This window comes from Elaeis guineensis, chromosome 5 (genome assembly GCF_000442705.2).
Source record: "Elaeis guineensis isolate ETL-2024a chromosome 5, EG11, whole genome shotgun sequence".
NCBI lineage: Eukaryota > Viridiplantae > Streptophyta > Magnoliopsida > Arecales > Arecaceae > Elaeis > Elaeis guineensis.
Genome location: NC_025997.2, coordinates 8,312,596 through 8,332,969, shown reverse-complemented (window position 1 = coordinate 8,332,969; position 20,374 = coordinate 8,312,596). Strand labels below are relative to the sequence as shown.

General features: G+C 38.2%; 1 protein-coding gene and 1 non-coding gene across 2 annotated transcripts; one reads left to right on the top strand and one right to left on the bottom strand.

Annotated features, from left to right (window-relative positions):
• The first annotated feature begins 8,715 nt into the window (after positions 1–8,715).
• LOC105044785 (mitochondrial import inner membrane translocase subunit TIM23-2) lies at positions 8,716–9,568 on the top strand. Its single transcript, XM_010922795.4, has one exon. It carries the CDS (start codon positions 8,757–8,759, stop codon positions 9,348–9,350), a length of 594 nt encoding a protein of 197 aa, XP_010921097.1. The 5' UTR covers positions 8,716–8,756; the 3' UTR covers positions 9,351–9,568.
• A 583-nt stretch (positions 9,569–10,151) lies between these two features.
• LOC105044784 (uncharacterized) lies at positions 10,152–18,077 on the bottom strand. Its single transcript, XR_012141358.1, has 4 exons — positions 17,988–18,077; positions 14,960–15,338; positions 13,967–14,154; positions 10,152–13,594 (listed from the first exon to the last, which is right to left on the bottom strand). It is a non-coding gene; the product is annotated as an uncharacterized protein (transcript).
• Positions 18,078–20,374: the final 2,297 nt, after the last annotated feature.

Below are 20,374 nucleotides of genomic sequence, written 5' to 3'. Positions count from 1 at the left end.
TCAATCTTCTGGAGCCAAACTTAAGTCGGCTCGCCAGAACATCATCTCTTGAGTCACAAATCAAGAGCAAGAAGTACTCCATCCACCGACTTCGATGAGAAATAGATGGCTGCATTGACGAACTTGAAGCCAAACGTGGAAGACATCAGGCCACCCTGGAAATGTTGACACTGGCCGATGATGAGTCGGCTTCCGCAAGAGCTGACGTAGAGTTAGCGAGAGCAGAAGCAGAGTCAGCGAGAGAAGCTTTGAACCAAACCATCGAGAACTTCAAGAACTCTGAAGAGTTTAAAGAAAAAATCTTCGAAGATGGGTTCGCTTCTTATTGCATCGGATACGAAGACGGTCGAAATACGATCGAAAAATGTACCCGAATTTGGACTTGAGCAGCATCATCCCTCCTATCTGGAAGATGAAGCTGCTGGAGAAGAAGCTGCACTGATTGAAGATGCTGCATCGACTGCTAAAGACAGTGCACTGACTGCACCAGAAGAAGTTTCAATCGCGATATTGCGTCGGAGCAAGGAGATGGGGACAATGATTGGTGATCGGTGTAGTATTTTTGTCTTCTTTTTATAATAAAAATTTTTATAATCAACTTTGATCTAATTTTGTAATCTTCTTTTCAATGAACGAATGAAATAATTTTTCTAAGTACTAACTTTCTCTTTTCTATGTATTTGCAATGTCATAGCATTATTATCTAACTATCGAATATCAATCGACAAGTCGAACGTACTTGTAGAATTCCTTCGTTAGTCAAATATTAATAGATATATTTTATCTTTTAGGTATTTGGATAAAAGATAATAAGCCGAATACCTTCGACCGACCGTAGTCATGTTAGTATGTCTCGTTATTTGATAATCGATGACAAACCGAATATCCTTCAACCGACTGTAGTCAAGTCGGTATAATTTCAATTCATCTTTATCATATTGGCATAGTATTCTGCTTAGTTAAGACTAAGTCGGTATAATAGTCGTTCGATTAGAGTCGATTTTTACAGTGAAAAGTCGAGATATAATCGATATCGAGATACAGTCAGTATTTTAGCTTTTATAGTAAAAGCCGTAGTCGATATGTCGATTTTTATAATAAAAATTAAAATATAGTTGATAGAAATTGACCATCCATTTATCGGTCTAAAATCACTTTGTAGTTGGCCGAAGCTTTTATGATTTTGAAATTCAATATTTTATTTTGAATACTGTACGTATGAACAGCTTTATTGATAATATATCTTTAGGTTGTCAGCATTCCACGTTCGAGGAATAGCTGCTTCTTCAAGAGTTTTCAGCGATATGCATCCGATCTAAGTTTTTGGTTATTTTGTAAGGCCCTTTTCAATTCAGAGATAATTTTTTCTGATTCAGAGGTTTTAAAACTTCAGCTTTTCTTAGGACCAGATCTCCTGGATGGAAGACCTTCGGCTTAACTTTTGCATTATAATACCGAACTACTCTTTACCAATATGCTGCCATCCAAATTTGAGCTTGTTGGTAGACTTTAAAAGTAGATTTAGATCAGTTCTCCGATATTTGAATTGCTTGGCTCACTGTATTGCTCTACCCTTGCCGATGGTAATCCGATCTTAAATGGGATCATCGCTTTTGTTTCATAAGTCAGATTGAATGATGATTCTTTCATTGATATACGAGGAGTCATTCGGTATATGCCATAAAATCGGATATAATTCTTCCATCCAGAGACTTTAGCTTCATTCAGTCTGGTTTTGAGTCCTGAAGAATTATTCGGTTTGTTACCTCCACCTCTTCATTGGATTGTGGATGACTGACTGATGTGAGTTTGTACGTAATATAAAATTTTGCACAGAACTCTTTGAAGTTTTGATTGTCGAATTGCCGACCATTGTCAATAATAATGATGTGTGATAGATCAAATTTGTATATGATTGATTTCTGAATAAAATCTTTCATCTTACTTTCAGTGATTTATATCAGAGGTTCAGCTTCCACCCATTTGGTGAAGTAATCGATGGCAATCACTATGAACTTCTTCTGACCAGATGTCGGGGGGAAAGAATCAAGTATATCAATTCTCCATTGTGCGAAGGATCATGGTGTAATAATTGATGACAACTGACTGGTCGGTTGGTGTTGTATATTTGTATATTTTGACATGGTTCACACATTCAGACAAGTTTAGCTATATCTTTTTTCATGGTGGGTCAATAATATCCTTGTCGTAGGATTTTGTAAGCTAGAGATTTGCCCTCCAAGTGATTTTCATAAATTCCTTTATGAACTTCTCTAAGTGCATAGTCAGCATCTGTCGGTCCCAAACACTTCAGTAAGAGAAGAAAGAACGACCTCTTATATAGTTGATCATTTATTAAAATATATTGTGAGGCCATCCATCTGAGTTGTTTGGCTTCTGAGAGATCCGTAAGGAGAGTTCCATCCATTTAATACTGGACAATTGGATCCATCTAGCTTGGCTCATCAGTAATTTGTAATACTTCCTCGACTTTATCAATACTCGATTGTTCAAGACATTCGATGAATGTCTGATCCAGCGAGTTAAAAAAAATAGTTGCGAGTCATGAAAGTACGTCGACTCGAGCATTTTTTATTTTTGGAATGTGAAAGATTTCAAAATATTTTAAGGTTGACATAAGATCTCTCACCTTCTGAAGATACTTCATTATAATGGGGTCTCGGACTTCAAATTTGCTCTTAATCTGTCTAACAATTAGTTGTGAGTCGGTGAAGACCTTCAGGTTGTCGATATTAAGCTCCTTGATAATTTTTAAACCGACTAAGAGTGCTTCATATTCAGCTTGGTTATTCGAAGCTTTAGAGTTGAATCGAATGATATATTCAGTAATAACTCCTACGAAATTGGTGAGGATGAGACCAGCTCCGTTGCCTTACGCATTAGATGCTCCATCTATATGTAGCACCCATATCGACGTCAAGTCGGGTTCGAGAGTTGTGGCCTGCTTTATTTTGTCATTAGCTTCATCCTCAGGATTATTATCCAGTATTGTACACTCAGCGATGAAGTCGGCCAAAATTTGTGCCTTCATTGATGGACGTAGACGATATTGTATATCAAATTCATCAAGCTTTATTGCCATTTTGCCATTCGACCCGACGTATCAGGTCGGTGTAATATTGCCTTCAATGGCTAATCTATCAAGATGACAATAAAGTGTGCTTGGAAGTATGGCGAAGTTTTGTGATGCTATGATTAGAGTATAGATCATTTTCTCCACTCGTGAATATCTCATTTGATATTGTGAAGCACTTGCTAGTGTAGTAGATTGGTCGTTAAATTCGATTTTCATCCTTTGGACAAGTACCGAACTAACTGTCTCTGTCGATGTCGCTAAGTAGAGATACAAAATTTCTCCGACCTTTGGTTTTGTAAGCATTGGTGGAGATGTTAAATATCTTTTTAGATCTTCGAAGGATTGTCGATACTCATTTGACCATATAAAGTTATTTGATTGCTTCAAGGTCTTGAAGAAAGGCAAGCATCTTTCTGCCGACCTTGATATGAATCGCTAAGTGTAGCGATCCTTCGTTGAGTTGCTGTATCTCTTTCTTGGAGCTAGGATGCTTCATGTTGATGATAGTCTTTATTTTCTTGGATTGGCCTCATTCCTCATTGGACATAAAAAATTCAAGAAACTTTTCAAAAGTTACTCCGAATGCACACTTAATCAAATTGAACTTATCTGATGTCATCAAAGTATGCTGAAGGCTTCTTCCAGGTCCCGAACATGATCAGTAGTTTAAGAATTTTCACCAGCATGTTGTCTACATACACTTCTATATTTCACTCGATTTGTATTTTGAAGATTTTATTGACTAGCCGTTGATATGTGGCTCCAGCATTTTTTAAACCGAAAGGCATTACTTTATAGCAGTAGATGCTTTATCAGTTATGAAGGCTATATGCTCCTCATCTTTGGTGCCATCCGAATCTGATTATAGCCTGCAAAGGCATCTATGAAGCTTAAGAGTCGGTGTTTCGAAGTCGCATCAACTAGTTGATTAATCTTCGACAAAGAAAAACTATCCTTCGGACAAGCTTCGTTTAAATTTGTATTGTTGATGCAGATTCTCCATTTTCTATTGGCCTTTCTCACCATCACTATATTGGCGAGCCAATCGGATGGTAGTTTTTCTGATGAAGCCAGCTGTGAGGAGTTTGTCGATCTCTTCGTCGATGACCTTCTGTCTTTCAGGAGCAAAAGTCTTTTCTTTTGTCTCGTCGCTTAACCTTTGGATCAATGTTTAACTGATGGGTTATTATTTCGGAGAATGCCTGACATATAGTAGCCGACCAAGCAAAAATATCAGTATTTGCTCTGAGCAGATTTATTAGTTGCTGCCACTCCGGATCAGACAGCTCTGATCCAATTTGGACCTTTTCTCAAGACCTTCTTTTAATGGGATGGAAACCAATTATTTAGCTGGTTCACCCTTTTTTCATTCTCTCTTTGGTCCAATTTATCAACGAACAAAGAGTCTTCGGGTTGATTATTTTGTGTGAAAATAGGAAGTAGTGTCTAGCAAGTTGTTATCTCCACGTATCTCTTCGACTTATTTCTTATCGAAAATCAGACTAGTAGATGATAAGTCGAGATTACTACCTCAGAGCATTCAGATCAGATCATCCGAGTATGATATTATAAGTTGAGAGAACTCGGACAACCGTGAATGTCATGAGAACAGTACTTTTTGTAGTTCAGTTTCTGTGGTTAATGAGAGAGTGATTTCTCCCTCCACAATGACCGATCTCCTGTGAAACGACCAATGACATCGAGATACTTCTAAGTCGATCAGTCGATAGTTACATTCGAAGAAAGTCGAGTAAAACAAAACATCCGTCGAGCTTTCATTATCCACTAAATTTTTTTTACATCATAATTAGCTATCATTGTCGAATAATGACAGCATCATCATGGAGAGTTTGAATTCTTCGAATATCTTCTTTTGAAAAAATTATTGCATTATCGAGTCATCATTTCTTTATCGACTCTTCTTCGAAAGTTGCCCTTCAATTCTTCTGTCATCCGGAGATCATGTTGATTACTCCCTCGTTGGTGATTGTTGAGTGTCTCTTCAGCTTGCGCTGAGGTTGTTGATCGGTGGGAGGTTGAGTCAGACGATCACGTCAGAATTTTTTGAGATAGCCTCATCTAATCAGGGCTTCTATCTCATCCTGAGTTGGATATACTGTTCGGTATCGTATCCGTGATCACAATGGAACCGACAGTACTTCTTCCTATCTTGGCTCTCGATGGTGCTTTCATTGATGGGGGATGTTGTAAGTACTCCTCTCCTTCGATCTCCATCAGGATCTGTGCACGGAGAGTAGAGAGAGAAGTGTAAGAGTCATACCTGCTATAGTTGTTCGACTTCAGACTCCGTCATTGAGGTGAAGTTCACTTGTTGACATTCGGCCTACTTGATTTGACGAAGCTTCACTTTTTTTTTTTTTTTCTTCTGATCTTTTCCATCTATTTGGCATCGGTCAGAAGCAGCTTCATCTGCGCGAATGTATTTTACGCCATTCTAGAAGTTCAGCATAGGTCTGGAGGAGGATTTTGTCTAAAGAGTAAGTAATCTCGATCCCTCAAACCTCTCTTCATGGTCGATATAGCCATTTCTTCATTGAGATCTCTAACCTCAAGTATGACTGCATTGAAGTGAGCCACAAAATCTCTCAATGTCTCTATCTCACCTTATTTGATTGAGAAAAGACTGTCAGAAGTTCGTGATGGCCTTCGGCTTGTGCTGAAGTGGGCCACGAAAGAATGCTTGAGCTGCTCGAAAGAGTTAATGCTCCCCGACTGAAGTCCAAAATATCAGGCTCGAGCAGCCTTCCGAAGAGTTTCGGGAAGCCAACGCATAAAAGGACATCGTTGCCTCCTGAATCATCATGAGAGTCTTATACTCTCCAGATGGTCGATTGGATCGGTGGAGCCGTCGTATGACTTCATCCGCGTATCTTGAATCGAAAGAAAATGATTCATCTAAGATACGTCGAGAGAGAGTTGGGCAGTGTGGAAGTCGTAGTCGTTGGAGGACTTTCGATTTCTACCTGAATCGGACGAGCTGACGATCGATTTCTTGAACTTTTGTTCGTAGTCATCAAGCCGCCGTTAAAAACTCCAGGGTGGAACTCCTTGAAGAGCTAGAAGAAGGAGAAGAAGGTTCCGCGGCCATTTTTTCTTCTTGATACTGTGTGCATGAGAAGGAGAGGAGAACATCGCGAATGATGGATGGCACGATGAGAGTGTCGAGAATGTAGTTTTTCATCTCGGTGAGAGTATCGAGACGGTCACTCCAGAGATGAGGAGGGTGAGCACGTGGAGGATGGCGGCTATGTCTAGATGGCACTGACTGAGCCACCGGTTGCTCCATTGGCGGCTGCTGCTGCTGCTGCTGCTGAGGCTTTGAACGGCTTCGTCAAAATCTTCATTTGCTATATAAGTGTAATAATCTGTGCGTCCATGGTAACCACAGGATGCGAGGAACTGGGCTCTGCCATCGGAGGTGGAGGAATATCTTTCCGACGGGAAGACTACCTGTCAATCCACTCAAATGTTGAGCTCTGGGTCTTGGCATGGTTGACCATAATTTTTTTCCTTCCTGACACGTCAATCTGTTGCGGCCAAATCCCCTGTCGCATATTGCCGATGAAGAGCACTGTAAGACAAAGTCCTCACAGACTGGAGTTGTGTCCGGCGAGGACCCTCCGATGCTTAAGTCAGAGAGGGGGTTGGTGAACAGCAGATTAAAGAGTGTTTGAGCGGCAGAGTCTTAGCCCAGAATTACCTTACCTATGCTATTCGTTTACCTTCCTTTTATAGATAATTCTGATGTAACCGTTGAGTACGTGGTTCCCCTTTTTATGGTGCTAAATTATCATGACATAATCATAGAGTTAGTGGGCTATTTATTCCCATTAATGACCATGACACGTAGTCAATAACCTTTTATAACAGTTAGGGTGTGTTGAGAAGGTAGGCGACTATATATCGATAATACTGATAAGTCGGTAGTCTTGGAGATCTGAATGAGCATCGATCGGTAACTCTTACTCTGATATGCCGATGGTCTTCAATCGAAGATTAACTGAGTTCTGTTGTTAGTTGGTAATAGCCGATTATTGATCGGTCAGTCGATTGTGAGTCGGCGTAATGTGTTCATGCGGTCGATATAGAGTCGGAGTCGGGGACGATTGATTTGTCCCAAGAAATCTAATCACTAATGGAATGGATTTAAATTTCTATTTATATTTGTTTGATTGGAACATAATCAAAAACTATATATTAGTTGGGATTTAGAAAATAAAATAATAAAAGATAAGCATGTACGAGGAAATGTATGAATATAAAGTAAGAATTAATGCAAATTATATAAGTAAACGAATGAAAAATCTTCAATTGAATTTAAACTTAAAAATAACTCTTCATTTAAGTTTAAATAAAAAATACTTTTCATTTGAAATATAATTTAAAAGCAGCTTCCCAAATAGCATGAATGATCGAATTACCCTGTAGTTATAAAGTAATACTGTATTATAAAATAATACTGTAATATTATAAAATAATACTATCTTATTGTAATATAATATTGCCTTATTGTAAAGGAATATTGACTTATTGTAATACTGCAATATAATAATACTGCACTATTATAAAAATAATACTGCGTTATTATAAAATAATACTGTCTTATTGTAAATAAATACTATTTATTATAATACTACACTAATATAATATAATATTACCTTATTGTAAAGGAATACTGTCTTATTGTATAAGGGTATAAGGATACAAGATAATTTTAGTCAAAAATAAGAGTTGCTTTTAATTTATATGTAGAATGAGGAGTTATTTTTACATAAAATCAACTGGGAAGCTTGTTGAAAGTAAAACTAGGATTTATCCCTAGTTCTCTAAATTATATAATTTTTTTTTTTATATTCATATGTTCACATGCAACATATATATTTTATATATTATATTATATATATATATGTTTAATTTTTAGTATTCATGTCATTAAATTTTCAAATTTGAATGCAGCTAAATTCAACTCCGATCTCATAAGAAATTGGATCATGTATATATAATTCAAAATTAACTGAATAAAGTTATCAAAAATTTATTTAGATATTCTCCAAACATTATAAAATAATAAAATCAGGCGAGTTATCATTTATACCTCTACTCATTCATTTATATCCTAGTCATTCATGTCAAGACGAGTGAGGAAATGATCTAACTAATTATTTTGTAACCTAAGTTAAATCTCCGCTACTTGAATTGCAATCCTGTATGATCATTCAGCTCCACCTTAAGAATCCCCACTTCTTTCCAAAATCCAAAAAAGAAAAAAAGAGTTTGCATTTCGATATTCCGGATGCAAAAATTGCAGTTATTTCACCATTCTCTGAAAGGCGAAACCCTGAAAACCCGCAATTTTTACATCTGATTTTTCTTGCACTTTGAATAAGTTTCTGGGTTTCGGATCCCGTTATTCAGTTAAAATTTAGCTTCAAAATTTTAGTAAGAAATAACAGTAACGGTTTTAGCAGTGTCCGTTATTTCGCGACAACGGCGTTAGTCATTCCTTGAGCCCTAACATAAACCCTAACGGTTTTAGCAGCAGCTTCTTTTCCTCTTTCGTAGACCCTAACATAAACCCTAACAAAGAAAGGAAGGAGGAACCCTTCTTTCCTTTCTCCAACCAAAAATTCCTGCTCCAATGGCGGATTTCACCACCCCTTATACGCCATCCTCTTCCTCCGACGACGAGCACCGGAGGACCTACCGTTTCTTCAACCCCTATGAATCCCTCCAGCAGTCTTCCGCCATGCCCGTCCACCAGTTCCTCTACGACCTCCCCACCTCTCCGGAGCTCCTCTTCTCCGAGGAGGCCGCCCTCCAGGGCCGCACCTGGGGCCACAGACTCAGCTTATACACCGGGACCGCCTACCTTGCCGGCGCCGCCCTTGGGGCTGCCCGGGGCTCCGCCGCCGGCCTTCGCGGCGCTGAGCCCGGCGAGTCCCTGAAGCTCCGGCTCAACCGCGTCCTCAACTCCTCCGGACAGGCCGGGCGGCGGCTGGGGAACTCCATGGGGGTCCTGGGCCTCATCTTCGCCGGGCTGGAGAGCGGGATCAGCTCCTGGACGGGGAACGACGGGGTCCTGAGCACCGTGGCTGCGGCGGTGAGCACGGGGGCGGTGTACAAGGCCGCGGCGGGGCCGAGGTCGGCGGCCATCGCTGGGGCGATCGGAGGGCTGGCGGCGGGTTTCGCCGTCGTAGGGAAGCAGGCGGTCAAGAGATACGTTCCCATATGAGGAGACTGGTTCTTATGCTTTGGATCTTGTTCGACTTTAGGGTTTAGGGTTTCTTTTTAAATCGATTTCTTTTTGATTAGCTTGATGTAGTTTTGTTTGTTGATTTATCGTCCCTGAGAAGAAGTATGAAACAATTTGTTTGTCACCTCTCGAAGAGCTATATATCGGATCGTAGTTGTGGTAGAAATATTGGAATCATATATTGGGTTTTAATGTTACCTCCGTTCTTCATTAGGAATTTCTGATTGTTCTTTAGCAACTCTTTAATTGAAATATTTATATGTTTACTGGCGTTTGCTAGTTGCCAAAATATGATCACCGTAACTTGGAATTTGTGCGTAGGGGGACTGCAAATGTTGTAGCAGTGGCTTCCACGAAGAAGCATTCTGTAGTTGGTACAGAGGTTTCTGATGAGGGATTCCTCTGCCAATGCTTTTTTGTCATCTTAGCGTGGCTTCGACCACCGTCGATCATTGCAAAGGGTTGCATAAATCCTGCATTGAAGAAAGTATGAAATAATATGATGTTTTGCCCATGCTTCACACAACTCCTTGCCTCAGCGAGTTCCCTGTGTATCATAATCCCTGGATCAAGTGCTGTTGGCTATTGATGTATTCTATGTAATCTCTGTTGGTCACCAGAGCACCATTTCTTCAGGTTCTGCTGCAAAATCGTAATAGATGGACAATAATTTTGCTAATTTGTTTTCTTTCAATGTGTTGGGGTTAGCTTGACTGTTTGAGAGTATGGAAGCATCTAAAAATAAGTTCTCATGTCATGTATCCCTTACTGCTTCCTCCAAAGCACAAAAGAGCAACATGATCCAATTACTGCTGAGCTATAGAAAAATATTGTGTAGTAGTCTACCCTTGAAGGAGCTAACATGACCTGATTGAGTAGCATTTTCAGAAAGTACTTTGGTAAACCCCAACATAGAAGTTAAAAAGGAAAAAGGAAAACAAATAATGATCAAGAAAAGGTGTCAGATTCTGCTAATGGTTTGCTTCAATATGTGAGCCACCGTGGCTGGATTTACGTTGCAGTAACCATGCCTTCTGCGAAAATTTCTAGATGTTTTTGATGTGGTACACCCATTACAGAAACCGTGCTTAGTCAGTAGTCTGTACTGTCTGTTCTGCAAAGAGAATAATGGAAATCAATAACTGGATCAGCTTGGCTGCTCCAGTTCACTCTCTGAGACTGCTTCCTCGGGCAGTTCGAATGCATCTATTTCTGCAAGTAGGCTCTCTGTTGCTCAATATAATCCTGAGGTATATAGGACCATCAAGACTCTCATCTCCGGCTATTTTGTGGTGTTGCTTTTGGGGATTTTTTGAGGGAGATTAATCACTTAAATGTGATATATATGTCAGAAAAATAGTGTGTAGACTGCCTGAAAGGGAAACAGGAAGTATGGGGTGTGTGTGTGTGTGTTGTTGGGTGGGTGGGTTGGGGTAGGGGGTGGGCGGGGGCGAGAGAGAGAGAGAGAGAGAGAGAGCTGATTGAATTGAAAGCAGAAAGGCATTAGCATAAAGAGTAACATTTTACAGGAAAAAAATGAACTAAGAACTTAGCATGGCTCACCTGCAAAAACCCAAACTAGAATGTGCAGTAATTAAAGTCAAACCAAAAAAATCGCTAAAGAAACATTATAATGATCCAAAAATTCAACATTTGTTTCATAAGAATGCCCTAAACTTTTGTAGTATGAAAATCTTGGGAGCTCATCCGTTCAAGAATGAAATGTCTTGAATGCTAGCAGCACCAGAACAGATGAAAGACACAAGAATCGGAAAAGTGAAGGCCAAACCAGTAGAAACAAGAGAGATGAAACATGGAGGATGGTTTACTTGGGGCAATGGGTCTTCAGTTACTTTAGATCTTAACTTGGCAACTACATATGTAATTTCTAAGAAAACATTGCAAGATAGAGAGCATCAGCATAAACAGTGAAGTAAGCAGGATCTGCTGATCTTGTCCCAGGCAGTTTCCAATACAAACTCTATGAAGAAATGAAATGCAAATATCATGCACAAGCAAGCATGTTTCAGTTAAGCCCTTTTAGACTGGTTGATCAACACAAAATTACAAGCAGAAAGTTCCATAAACTAGAATGTAAGTAAATGCACTAGAATGACAGTGGCAATTCAATAGACAAAAATCTAGCATGATCTATTGGAATAATTTAATTTAGTTTCTCAACCTCAAAAACGAAAAAAAAAAAAAAAACAAAAGCTAATCTAGTTTAGAAGTATGGTACAATATCATGTAACATGCAAAACCGTAGCATGGATGGCTACAAAACCATCACATGCTTCATTCACCTGACACCCTTTTATCTAAATAAAATGCTTCATCACGAGCTAATTATCAAGCTTTGGCATCTTTTAAACATTCATAACAAGCCATAGTATGATGAAATCTATCTTACGGTTTGTTTGGATATTTTATAGAATTGGACTGAAAATCCATAGGAATCAAACATATTGGCTCATCTAGCTTGCATTTTCTAAACTTGTCCAAATTCAATCCAGATCCTAGCTTTTGGGCTGCTGGAAGGAAAAAAAGACCTATGGTGGTCTTTTTTTTCTTTCCACAGGATTTGGGCTGGATGTTGTTTGGTTAGTACAGACCATGCTAAAAGATGGCCCAACCTATGAATCTTACAGGATTTTTAGTTGAGTCCTGTAAGGGTATCAAAAATGAGAAATTCTTGTGCACCACGGGCAGTGTAGAACCGCACGCACTGTCCGCGCTGATTGGTTCACGCACGGAGCCGGGGTGCGATGCGCGAAGAATCAATCACCGTGGGCGGTGCGCGCGGTTCTGCACCACCTGCGGTGCACAAAGAATTTCTCATCAAAAATAGGTCCTTAGTAACTTCATTATCCTACATCCCCAATACAGAGATGCATGCATATGGGTTGAGCGCCAGAAACGGGGAGGCAGAAAATGTTACATTGACAGAGGTAACGAAAAATGATTTGAAGGCACTTTCCACATCAAGAACTTCACTGCAACTGATGCAATATGATCCAAGAAAATAGACCATAATTTGATGAGAAAAAGCTTGCAATGTATATCGATATATGCACATCTGTATATTGGTATTGCTATTTGGAAAAATGAGAAATATCCCCATGCTTAAGGAAAAAAAAGTCTAAATATGGTGTGTTGAATATGCCAACAAAAACACATTTAGCTGACACAGTACAGGATACTGAATCAGCAAGGCTGTTTCAGCAACATTAAAATGAGAGTGTACATCATTGAATGAAAATCCAAGCATATAAAGATGACAAAGTGTGAAACAAATACTGCAGTGCATAAAATACATCTCACAAACACTTGCCTTGGTTATTTGTATATAAATATGAATCGTATGTATTCATGAAATATAAACATGCATAGCCTTCTAATTTCAAAATGATTCTGAGGAGATGAAACTAATCAAATTTCAAAAATTCTTATAGCTCCAGCAGAGGGAAATTGGATGAATTTATTAAATGATAATTTATTTTTACAAAAGCTTATAACCTAGAAATAAACTTACGTGATAAAATGAACCAAGTGTAGTTTCCCCTCTTGGGCATGTTGGCTCAGGAAATTTACTAGAAAACCATAAGGACACAAATGGGTAAGTGTAAGTAGGTTTTTCAGGTGTCAAATAGACATGTCCCTCTGGATTTTCCAAAACATGTACTGTCATATATGTGGCTTGTCAAAGATTTTCAGGTTGTTTTCTGTCTTTACATAAACATCTGCAAATGTGCATCATCCATAACTATGAACAGATCATATATAATTTCTGAAAAGTTTCTTTTCCCCTTCAAAAGTTGTTTCTTTTGTTCTTTTAAGCATACTTTGAAATCAAAATAACTAATATCTATCTTCAAGTTTGTTAGAACAGAATGCACTCACAGAGGGGCTGGGGGGAGGCATTGAGGTAAAACAGAAATGACTACATGTCTAAAGCAACCCAGATAAACACAACAAAAGAAGCCAAAAACAGATGATTTCAAAAGTCAATTGAAGTTGCTTCAAAGCAAGTTACAGTAGTTTTGATGTAAGAGAGCAAACGAAGAATCTCAAGGATCTTGCTCTCTAAAACACAATGCCGTCTGAGTAATCTTCCTTTGATGTGGACACAAAAGTAGGAGTTTAAGTAAGAAGCGACCTTTTTGATTTTCTGATGAGGAATTGAAAGTTTGTAAGGCTGATGTTTATTCATCTTCGATTTACTCCTACAGGGAGGAAATGAACCAGTGAAATCATGAACAAAATCAACTAAATGCAAACAAATTGTTTTGCTAGAAAAGCTGGTGTGTCTTGTACTAGATAATTTTTATGAAGTATGTATAGCCACCAAGGAAAAAGGAAAAGACAAACAAAAGAGTTATCCTCTGCATCCTATGAAATCCTTATATCGAACTATTATGGTATCTGAAAAATCTGAAAAAGACACAGGTCATGGAAGCTAAGGTTTGAAAGGAGAGCTCAGAAATGATACCGAAAGATGTGAGAGAACTTAAAAATTACTTTTGATAACTTAATGAGCAACCATTTACTAAGGCCAAAAAAATAACAATTCATTAAGCAACAAATAATGCACCTACCCGATACTTTCAACTCGCTCCATGGAGAGCATCTAAATGCCCACCCAATACTTTTAACTCTCTCCATGAAGAGCATCTAAATGCCCCTAGGGCTGCAATGGCCTTTCCCTTCTCCTTTCTTCTTTCTAAATTCCACTGCATACAAACTGTAGAATGCTCATATGTGCGAAGACTAACAGCATTTCCAACTGTAAAAAGACAAAGTTCAAGGGAATCAAAAACACAAAGGACTTTAGTGACAGTTTACCCCGAACTTGATAGCAAAATCTATCATTTTGAAATTCTTATGACACCGTTGCTCGAAGGGAGTTCTTACGACAGCAGGATTTGGCAATGAAAGTAGATTCTGAAGGCTTATCCATATAATCTTAGAGAGCAAATGTCCATGCTCTTCATACTTTTCTGTGTGATAATAAACTCTTCTGATAACAAACACTATCTTTGCTACAATATGTACACTCATCAAACTTGAGAAGATATCATAGCAGAGCCATGTTTTACAATTGACAACAAGGAAGCTTTTACACCTGAACGACAGGACTTATCATCTTAAATATAAGCAATGGATTTATCGTCGAACCAAACTCATGGAAGAAAACACAACCAGAAAAACCATACTAAGAAGAAGAGTTCACCACTTATAATCATAAACCAACAATAAACATGAGTATCCTTTTTTCCCCCTCTCCCTTAAGTTTGAATTAACGACAATTGATGGACAACTTGCACCATCAAATTTCAACAGAGAAAAACTCTATCACTTTCCTAGACCTAGGCGTATCAAAACCAGTCATGTGAAGATCTCCTCACACTCCCTAAAACCTAGCATCCACAGCAAAGAATTCCAGACGAAATTCGGAGCTCCAAAGAGAAGAACTCGCAATGTAAATCCTCTGTCGGTCTTTCTAAATATAAAGAACCCTAATTTCGAGCTTCCAAGCTCCACAATATCAACTAATTAAGAAGAAATACTAAAGAACAGGGGAATTATACCAGAATCCACGGATATCTCATCACCTCGAGGATTCGATTTGCGGATTTCTCGGATTCCGGGGTTTCCAGGGGCGGTGGATCCGATGCTGGAGCTGGATCGACCGGAGACCGCGTCGATGTTCGATGACGGAGAAGATTTCCGCTCCGAGCGCTTGTGATGGAGCTTGGTCTTGCGCGTCAGAGAAGAGGAGGGGCCGAGGACGAAGAGAGGGATCGCGCGAAAAAATTCGTGACTTCGGAGAAGGGCTTTCTCCTGCGTCCATTGCCTTCCATTCCAAATGAAGCTCGGAATGGAAGCTTCCGCTACCTCTCGATCCAAGAGGATTAGAGATGGCGGGAGTGTTGCTGGAGAACAACGTTTAGCCCAAATTTCCGTACGCTTGATTTTATAAAGACTTCTATGCGGGCGTGTTTATCTTTCGGCGGTTGGTCGCTCGTCAACATTGTATTTGTCTATTTATCTATTTTGATGGAAAGGCAGGTTAAACCCTCCAAAAATTTAATGAATCGAAATATGTACAGCACCGTTACTCACTTGTCATCAACTATTATATTTTTAACCAGTCATGCATCAGATTTATCAAACAATTAGAATTTGGTAGCCTCCTTAGTTCCTATAGGCTAATTCCTCTTTAGCTAATATAAACACTCCAACCTTAGCTATCATCTTCCACTTTGTATCAACAGACGTCCCACACGCCAATCCTTCTCTAGCTAATATAAACATTCCATACCTATCCTCCCTCCCTTCGTAGTAATATATTCAATATGGGGTTGTTGGAGGTGTGTCTCTACATGGCTACCACCTACGCTTTCATAGGCTTTGTTGTCTTACCAAATTTCTTGCTTTCGGTCGTTGGGCAGCTCTCAGTAGACTTCTATGATGAGGTCAATCCTCAAGCTCTTCCCACCATTAAACTCGGTTTGGGCAACTAATTATAGCACTTGAGCCCCGCATGGGCACAACATTGTTTAGTTGCACTTCGAGCCGTAAATAAATCATATTAGATTGGATCATAAGTGGCTCTGAATCAATCTAGTTCTTTGTTCAGATCCTGATGTTTTAACATGGAGTTCTAATGTTAATGGTTGAAATTTGGACAAAATGAATCCCAGCTTCATTATAAGATATGAATATCTCTTTGAAGGCATGTCATGACATATTTAGTATTACAATTCTTTTTTTCCAATGGTGCTCAAAAAATAATTACAAAGATACTATAAGAAATCTAATTTTTTATAATAAAATTTTAGCAATGAAAAAATTTTCATCAAAAATAGATATGTTTTTTGCGACGAAAAAAAATTTCGTTACCAAAAATTAAGTATTTACGATGATAAAAATTTTCATCATAAATAATTGACTCTTTTGTGATGAAATATTAATTTTCATTGTTAAAAGTAAATTTTTAACAATAAAATTTTTTTCGTCGTTAGAATTTTTATTTTTTTACAATGAAAAAAATTTTTCGTTGCCAAAAATTAAGTATTTACAAAGAATAAAATTTTTGTTGTAAAAAATACTCTTTTGCGATGAAATTATTTATTTTTTATGATGAAAAATTTTTCATCATGGAAAAGTTTTTTCATTGAAAAAAGAGATGGGAGGGAATAAGGATTTTTAGGGTAAAATTTTGCCCCAAAATCCTTCACGTGCCAATGCCACCATCCCACCGCACCCTCCCTCTCACTCTACCGAGCCATGCCACCGGTTGGCTAATTCAAGTCCTCCTCGATCGTCAGTCGGCGTCATCCCTCTGTACCATCGTCCCACCATATTGATCGAATCGAGCCATCCCTCATTGTCGTCCTTCCTCCACCACTGTCATCATCGTCCTCCCCAAGTTCTCCCTCTCCCTCTCCCTCCCTCCCTTTCTCTCTCTCTCTCCCTCTCTTATGGTTGTTTGCTTCCCCTAGGGCTGCCACCATCGTCGTTACTCCACCTCTGTCTCTGCCACCGTCCCTCTTTGAAGTCCACCAGGCTGCGATCTCTTCCTCTCTCTCAAGATCTCTCAGGTACGACCCCTCTCTCTCTATGGCTCTCTCTCTCTCTCATGATCCATCCTATAGGTTGCCGCTGTCACCATCGCTGCACCGCCATCACTATCGCTAAACAGTCGCTGCAGTTCACATCCATCTCAATACCCCTCTCTCTCTCCCTCTCTCTATGAGATTTATGGGGGGAGTTAGAAGATTAGGGCATAATTTATTTTAAATTTTATGATTGTTAAGTGACTACACAAATTTAAAGCAATAACTTTGATAGTTCACAGTATTTTAAATTTTATTTTATTTTTAATTGATTTGAGTCGTTAGGCATAATTATCATTATTTGTTGGTCTACTCCTTATATGAGCATAGTTTGAGATCTGAAAATAGTTTAAAAATAAAAATAATAATAATAATAATATGTTAATCATAGCATAACAAATCTATAAACCTTAAAATTCTCATTCGAAGATAGCGTGCATGAACCAATGTTTGTCCTTTAATGAAAAAAATATTAGTATTGTACACGCTATTCTCGAATTATTCTTGTGGACAGTTTGGGCATATGAGTAAATTTTATATTGCATATCATGTGCTTCTATATCGAAGAATTTTGTCAGTATTTTCGATCATGTTTTTTGAGTACATAGCATAATTGTAGTGTTTGTGTATCTGAGGAACTACACCAAAATGCTGTTGAAATTTTTTTGGCGTAGAAGATATATATGGTTATATTAAATTCTCGCATTCCTGAATGGGATAGGACCCCCACCCTATATGTAGGGGATATAAGGCGTTAGTCAACTTTATTACATAAGATTGACTATATAGCTTGCATCATAAACATGTAGGCATGGATTGTAGTTGGATGTTATTGCGCGATAAGTTCTGTCTCGAGTATATTGCGGGTGTGATGTCTTTCATGAATGTGACGTCCAATCACACTAGAGAAGATGAGAAAGCTCGTTGCCCATATCGTCAATGCAGGAATCTATATTGATGTACCGTATCAGATATTCAGAATCATTTATATGAATACGGTATAGATGCGACTTATAAGAGATGGACTTGTCATGATGAAAATTTGCTGATTGGCTCGACCATATTGCCCAGAAGTCCACAAATGCATCGCTAGTAGGTGGATCATCGAATCGTGAAAGGCAAATACTCAGTGTAAAAGATAGAAAAATTTTGTAGGATCTCCATCCGGAGTTATTTGAAGCAAATATGAAAGCGGGATCAGAATATCAGCATCCCATTCTAAGACAAGAAGCTGAGGAGGACAGTAACATACCTGTGAATGATAGATTCGAGCATTTATTAAGAGATGCGCAAAGTGACATTTATCCTGATTGTAAAAAGTACTCTCTGTTGTCCACCGTAATAAAATTATTATATATGAAGATACTTAGTAAGTGGTCAAATAACTCATTTAATTGGTTGCTCAAATTTTTGAAGGACCTATTATCTGAGGGAGAGTTACTTCTGTCAAGTCATTACGAAGCCAAAAAATTACTGAAAGGACTCGGATTGAGAGTCGATGACTTGGGCTATGCTACGAAAAGATACATGCATGTTCGAATAATTATGTTCTATTTCGAAAGGATAAAAAAGATCTACAAGCATGTCCGATTTGTCATTCAAGTAGATGGAATGAAAGTCATGGTAAGGATAAAAAAAATACCATGCAAAGTTTTGCAGTATTTTCTGATTATACCACCACTGCATCGATTATTTATGTCAAGGCATACTACTTGTGACATGCAATGGCATTAAGAGAGAAACAACACCGACGATGATATCATGAGACATCCATCAGATAGAGATGCATGAAAATATTTCGATCGTGAATATCCATGGTTTGTAGCTAATTCACGAAATATCCGGTTAGGATTGGCAACAGACGGATTTAATCTATATGATAATCTTAGCATTACATACAGTATATGACCTATTATAGTATTTTCTTATAATTTATCACCTTAAAAGTGCATGAAATCACCTTTTAATCTGCTGGCTTTGTTGATCCCTGATCTTCGTGCCCCTGGAAGAGACATAGACATATTTTTAGAACTGTTGATCGAAGAGTTGCAATACTTGTAGAAAGAAGGGTGTGAAATGTATGATCATATCGTAGGAGGCATTTTTCGCATGTATGTGGCACTACTTTGGATAGTTAACAATTTTTTCACATACGGCAATATTTTTGGATGGTGTACAAAAGGATATAAAGTATGCCCAACTTGTAACAATGATATTACATCAGACTGTATTCATAAAAAGATTTGTTTCACCGATCATCAACTTTTCTTGTCAAATGATCATAGATAGAGGAGATGTCTTAAGTTCAACGGCAAGCATAAACGACGTGTCCAGCTAAGATTCTGGTCTACGGATAATATTTTAAATCAATTATCTGACCCACAAGATGTTATATTTAGTAAGGATTCGGCCAGCCAAGTTGACGTGCAAACAAGTATCGAAAATTGAAGAAAAAGGAGTAAGTTGTTTGATCTTTCATATTAAAAAATATTTTTTCTTCGACATAATCTTAACATCATGCATATTGAAAAGAACATATTTGATAATGTATTTTATACCATCTTTAATATCGAAAGAAGAACGAAGGATACCATGAAGGCTCGTCTTGACCTAGAGGACATGCAGATTAGAAAGGAATTACATTTGATTTGATAAGGAGATAGGCTGGTCAAGCCATTGACATGTTATATACTGAACCGAAGAGAGAGAAATCAATTTCTCACATATCTGAGATCAGTGAGGTTTTTTGATGGATATGTCTTAAGCTTAAAATGATGCATCAAGTCGAAAGATGGAAAGATCGATGAGATGAAAAGTCATGATTGCCACGTGCTTCTACATCATGTGCTTCCAATTGGCTTGCGTAGATTGTTGCCAAATAATGTATGTGATGCATTATTTGATTTAAAAATTTATTTTTGAAACTTATGTGCAAAGATGTTGAGACGAAGTCAAATCGACATATTAGAGGAGAAGATTATCATTACTCTCTGTAAGCTCGAGATGATATTTCTCCCTGCCTTCTTTGATATTATGATACATCTTTTAGTTCATCTTCCACATGAGACTAGACTTGGTGGGCCAGTACATACAAGATGGATATATCCAATTGAAAGATAATTACATGATATTGTAAAACTTATTATTTATTATTGTAAAACTTATTATGTATATATATCAATTGATAATTTATTGGATAGAGGATGTGAGAATACAAGAGTACCATCGCTAACAAAGCACGGCCCAAAGGTTCAATAGCGGAGGCACATGTAATGAATGAATGTCTGACATTCTGCTCTATATACCTTCGGAGAGTGGAGATCAAATTTATGAGGCCATAATAAAATATCGATGTTGACGATATTCTCACCGATAGATTGTCCG